This window comes from Myotis brandtii, unplaced genomic scaffold, assembly GCF_000412655.1.
Source record: "Myotis brandtii unplaced genomic scaffold, ASM41265v1 scaffold358, whole genome shotgun sequence".
Classification (NCBI taxonomy): Eukaryota; Metazoa; Chordata; class Mammalia; order Chiroptera; family Vespertilionidae; genus Myotis; species Myotis brandtii.
Genome location: NW_005363772.1, coordinates 4,047,285 through 4,053,523, shown reverse-complemented (window position 1 = coordinate 4,053,523; position 6,239 = coordinate 4,047,285). Strand labels below are relative to the sequence as shown.

The following is a 6,239-nucleotide window of genomic DNA, read 5'->3' as shown; positions in this document are numbered from 1 at the left end:
GGGGGGGGGGGGGGGGGGGAAGGAGAGGGTGAATAGACACTAGCTTGCTTGCTTTCCCACTACTCTCAGGCTCCACTGAACATTAACCAGAGTACAAATCTCTTGATGGCTCCAGGACTCTAGAAATGCTCTAAAATACTAAACTTTAGCACAGAGGGCAGGGGATAGCTAAGGCCGACAACGCTGATGCCACCTCTGCCAGGAGACTGTTCAGTCTCTCTCCCAGCCTTGCTGTGGTCACACGCAGAACAGGAGGACACACCCAACTCCAACTTCACAGCAAAAGTGCAGGGCAACGGAAGGGACTAGAGGCAACTTCAGAAATAGAGAAATTAATGAACTGACCGTGGCCACAATGGCCGGCTTCTGCAAGTTATCGCTAATTCAAGTGAGGAGGGAAAGCAAGCAGTTTTGTGAGCACACAAGCTTTTACATGAGAAGAGCTATGTCCCAACAACACCCAAGATCAAATCCACATTCGGACCACGGGGCAGGGTTGCACGCCTGGACTTCAAAGCATCCTCTCAAAGAGTGATGGGGACTCACTGCCATTTTCAAGCGTGTGAGCATAGCCCTAACCGTTTATTTTTGTATCTGCTGCTGGCCACACAGCACGATGTTCTCTAGGGTGCAAAGGGCTTTATAAAATCCCCTAAGCCTAGGGTTCTTGGCTGTCTTTAATTAAGAATCTGGGATTGTGGCACTGTTCAGGGCCTGGGGAAAGCCGGCTGCTCTGCATCTGACCCTTGGTCAAAGTAAAACGGTACAGATCCGTCCCACAAGCAGTGAATCAGAGTGAATGGAAATTCTGGGTAAAACCTGCCATTCTTACTCAGGGTTCTAAGTTCCCTGCAGTGTTTCTGAAACTTGTGTTGGATGCATTAGCCAGAAACAAGTGGGTTTCATTTATACTTGTCTCATCAATTATAAATTCCTGCAGCCAGGAACTATGTCCTCCTTGTTGTTTATCCAATGGTGACAAGAAAAATACTGGATATAAAGGCTGTGGTGAAGCTGAAGCACACATGATAAAATTCTGAGAAGCAGCACAGTACCATAAAATATCTATGCTCCATTTCTTGGAAGAAAATACTTTTTAAAAGGAAAATTTTTAAATCTGAATGAAGATGATCACTGCCAATCTATAAGCCGTAACTTGTAAGCTATCTAAATAGTTATACATATACAATAGTACTTCCAATAGTACATATTCAAATGGTACTTCCATTTTTGTTACTATTCCTAGTAGACACTTTGAGCAATCTACTTAACTTCTGGTGCCTCAGTTTCTGCTTCTGTACAGTGGGAACCTGCCTAATATAGCCCTTGTGAAGAATAAGTGAGATTATACATGTAAAGTAGTAGGAACAGTAACTAGCACAGACTAAGTGCTCAATTAAGTGTTACATATTTTTTCAGCTATTCTAAATAACTATAGTGACTGTTATAAGATTAAACTGTTCACTAAAATGTTACATTTTAAATGACTATAAAATTATACACTGGCTTTTATTACAGTAACATAAAAATCTATGCCACAATTCAACAAACCGTGCATTGCACACATTTATTATTTTTTGGACACCATCTTAACAGTAGGAATACATAAGCGTTGAATAAGTAATTGGACTCAATTGGAAGGGAGAGAGACAAACATAAACAAAAAAATTCAATTCAAAGTGGGATTGTGCTAGAAGAACACAGAGTTTGAACCCAATTGAGGATTCAGGAAGGGACTCCTGGTTGATAGTATGTCAGATCTGAGTCAAAGCTGAGGGAGGTAAAAGAAGGGTACACACTCCAACGTGGCATCAATAACCAACTAGAAAATATAACTTAAAAAGTATCATTGTAGGAAAAATACAGCTGCTACAAAGATAATAAAAGAAACTTTTCATGAAGAACCAAAAGACCTAAATAATTCCTGGATAAAGAAACCATTTTTCAAGCTGTAAAAATATTATAAAGCTGTGAATCCTCCTCCAAATTAATCTAATGCTACATAATCCTAATCAAAATCCCAACAGGACTTGACAAGCTGACTCTAAAGCTTATCTGAAGAAGATATGCAAAAAATAGCCAAGAGAATTAAAACAAAACAGAACAAAGGGGGCTTTGTTTAACTAGACAAAAAATAAGATAAGGGGTAGGTGGACAAAAACAGATTTACAGCTAATTGTATGGAAAAAGATATGCTGGTTATGATTATTACAATAGCTTTCTTAACGCAAAAGAATGTCACTCACAAATGTAAACCTACTTTTGCCCACCCCATAGATTACCAAACTACCATAATTTAAAAAATGTGTTATTGATGCAGGAATAGCCAATCTGGCAATTTAAAAACAAGAAAATGAGCATATAATAACTGGTTTTGCAAATCATAGTGAGAAGGATTAAGGCCTCTGGGACATTTCAAAAACTTGTTATAACTCCACACTATACCTTAAATAAAAATAAATCCCAAACAGATTCAGATCTAAGTGTAAAAAGGCAAAATTAAAAAATAGATCATGAGCATGAGGTAGATCATGAATATTTTAGGTATTTTTAGTTTGTAGAATCCTTTCCTATGTAAGATAGAAAGTTCAAAGAATTCATAACAAATTTGACTGCAAAACATTTTAAATATCTTCATATAAGAATATACTATAGCCCTGGCTGGTTTAGCTCAGTGGATAGAGTGTCATCCTGTGGACTGAAGGGTCCCAGGTTCGATTCCAGTCAAGGGCACATGCCCGAGTTGTGGGCTTGATCCCCAGTAGGGGTTGTGCAGGAGGCAGCCAATCAATGATTCTCTCTCATCATTGATGTTTCTATCTCTTTCTCCTTCTCCTTTCCTCTCTGAAATTAATAAAACTGTATTTTTTTAAAAAAAGAATATGCTATAAACGTTAAGTCCAAAACTAGAGCCTGCACTTTTTGGGTCTGCAAAGTTTTTCTTGTTTTTGTTGATTTATTTGTTTTTTAAATGGAGTAAGCTGCCAACATCTTTAAAAATCAGGGTATCTACATGTCTGGCACACCATTTCTCACTTCCATTTGGCAATACCGTAGCCAGCCGTGGCTGAGAGGTGGAGCCCTCTTGTGGTAGGGCAGTAGCTCTCTGGTTCATATTAACTCCCACCTCTACTCATTGACTTTACATCCATGGTCACTTCAGGCATTTGTGAACCTTATGATAAAAGACAAGAGACTAATATCTACATATATAAATATAACAAAATAAATATGAAAAAGATAAACAAGCCAATTTTTTAAAAAATTAGCAAAGGCCACTTACGAAAGTATACAAATGGCTGATAATCATATGAAAAGAATAATCTCTCAATCAGAGACATTCACACTAGTCACCTATCCAGGGTTTCCAGGAATTTGCCATATAGAACTAACTCACATATGCCTAGATGTTCAACATAGCATTGTTTATAATGGCAAGTGGCAGTCATCTAAATGTTCATGAATAAGGGAGAGGTTAATTACATTATGGTACATCCACGGGCTGGAATACTACATAGCCATTAACAAGGCTGGGGTGTATCTGTTTGTTGATATAGAAAAAACTGTCAGCTACAGTAATGCCAAGTGGAAATATCAAGTGCTATAATAATCAGCATAACTTAATCAATTTGAGTAAAAATATACATGTATGTTATATATACACCCCCATGTACATCATTTTCCCCTATTAACCACTATCAACATATTTATATGAATACACATTTATAATTTATAAGTATTAATACGTATTTAAATATATAAGTATGTCTATAGATAGACATTTTTTACTCTATAATAATTTTTCATGTCATTTGCAATTTTCTAAGCATGAGTTCAGGCACTACTCAAATACTTTCATTTTTTTTCAAAGAGGACAGAAAGGATAGTCCTTGAGGTGGGCGTGGGGGGAGAGGTACAGAAGACTACCAAAGATTTGTCAAGAAAGAAAAGAATTATGAGGTTTAGTGAGAGAGTTGTGGAGCTATGGGAGGCGTGCTGAGCACCAGTTGATACAGCAGAAGACACGTGTGTAGAGGTGACAGATAACCTGCTGGGCTTTACACCCCTAATCTGAGCATCACTCATAACCACTGAATGTTTCTTTGTTGCTTTAAGTAAAGCTCCTAGAATTTGTTTAAAAATAATATTCTTGTCCAACTGGAGTGGCTCAATGGTTCAGCGCTGACCTATGAACCAGGAGGTGGCAGTTCGATTCCTGGTCAGAGCACATGCCCAGGTTGTTGGCTCTATACCCAGTGAGGGGAGTGCAGAAGATAGCCATTCAATGATTCGCCCTCATCACTCTCTCTCTCTCTTCCTCTCCCTTCCTCTCTGAAACCAATAAAAATGTATTTTAAAAAATAATAGTAATAATATTCCTGACATCAAATTTTAAATATGATGTCATCTTAGCTAAAAAGGAGCTGGAAGAAAATATGCTAACCTGTAGATGGCTACCGCCTCTAGGAAGGAGGGAGTGGCAGTGATAGCCTTTCTGCTTCTTTATTCTTTTCCTTTTTCCAATTTTCTAGAATAACTACATATTATTTTTAATCATTAGAAAAAGGAACACTTACACTATAGTTAGAAATAAAGCCAGTGTTCCCCCTGGCCTGGGGTGCCCCTCAAGTGAAGTAAACATGTGTAATGGCTTCCCCATTCCTGTTAAGACTTTCTTTGACAAGTGGTGAGTCCCCTGACTCCTTGCTCCATACTTCAGGGCAGGAAGCATGGGGCGCTGGAGATGGATACAGGTGGACCAGAAGAAAGGGTATTCTTGCATTCTTGTCCTTTCTTGGGTTACATTGATTCTTCTCCCACTTCTGAATGGCTCTGGCTCATCTTGGGCTCTACCATCTCTATTACCTACCACCTCTTCCTGTATCTGCTTTGCTCCTGTTTTCCTATTCCTTTCCTGACTCCTTTCTCTACCCCCCCTTTTCTCTTCCTTTGTTTAAGTCACCCAAGTTCATATTGGGAGGGTTTTGCAGGATGGGAAGGGTGAAGGTTGAGGTGGGTGGAAATATTCTAATACGGTAGGTGACCACTTCCAGACTCAAGCTTTGGGTCAATAATGATGACAATCTGGGGAGGAAGTGAGATGCAAAAGAGAGGATAAAAAAATAAGAAAGATAGTCCTATACAGATAATATTAACACAATCCCAAATATCATCTCCTGTGGCGCTCCAGTGTGGGAGGCTCGAAAGTCATTAACAACATCAACAAACAATCCCCCAAAGTCAGTGTTACAGGTTACTGCCCAATGTGTCATCATTATCAGGATCGGAGCCTAAAAAAATAAAATAAAAAAGGTAAAAATAAAAGCAAAATTTAAAGAACAGTTTTAAGCATCTTAGGAAACCACATGTTTTCTCCCACTGGGATAAAGGTCAAGAATGCAGCTGGCCTACAGGCACAATACCTGCAAGGAAACCACTCAGCTTGCAGACTTCCTTGGGGCCTTTTCTTCCTTTAAAGTCCTTAGTGCATTGGGAGGTTGGCCAGCATCAAGGCCAACAACAGTCCTGGAGGTGCCATTCCCACCTCGGTACAGCCTCCGGTGACTGCCCGGCAAACAGGAGGGGAATGAAGGAGGAGGCAGCAGAGCTCTGCTGGGTGCTTACCTCTTCTGGTTCATGGAGGCCACCTGGAGCCACTCGTTGGTGCTGGGGTTGTAGGAATGCGCAGCGGAGATCTCCTGGCTGGTGATCCTGTACCCGCCCACGATGAAGAGGTAGTTGTCCAGGATGGCAGACCCGTAACCCCGGACGTTCACCAGGTCGGGAGGAAGGTTGTTGGCCAGCGGGAACCAACGTTCCGTCATCTCCTCATACCTGAGCATGGACGGAGGCTCCCCCTGGTAGGGGTGAGGGGCCAAGGGTCCCCCCAAGAAATCCCCCAGGGCCACGAGGACCGGAGTCCCGGTCATCCGGGCCTCCCTCAGCCTCTGCTTCAGGCTGCCATCGCCGGGGGCTGGCGCAGGAGAGGCCAGGAGGTGGAACTGGGGCTGGCACAGCACCTCGTGGAAGTGGACGACCATGAAGCGCAGGCAGGCCTCCTGCAGGTCGGGCAGCCCGTACACCTGCGCCAGGCGGTACAGCTCCAGGCAGTTGGTGAGCCGCACCTGGGACAGCAGCAGCTGCAGCAGGGACGTGACCTGCAGGAAGGAGGCCGCCTCCACCAGCTCGGACAGCAGGCTCGCCTCGTCCAGGTCCTCCTCCTCGGCCGCCGCCGCCCC

General features: G+C 42.0%; 1 protein-coding gene across 1 annotated transcript in view; it reads right to left on the bottom strand.

The window, feature by feature from the left end:
* KLHL42 (kelch-like family member 42) overlaps positions 1 to 6,236 on the bottom strand; it is a gene marked incomplete at its 5' end in the record, with an annotated part of 17,735 nt that extends 11,499 nt beyond the window's left edge. The window contains one exon of the mRNA XM_014544241.1: positions 5,626 to 6,236. Coding sequence (XP_014399727.1) covers positions 5,626 to 6,236 — 611 coding nt within the window. The remainder of the gene's footprint in view (positions 1 to 5,625) is intronic.
* Between the last annotated feature and the right edge of the window lie 3 nt (positions 6,237 to 6,239).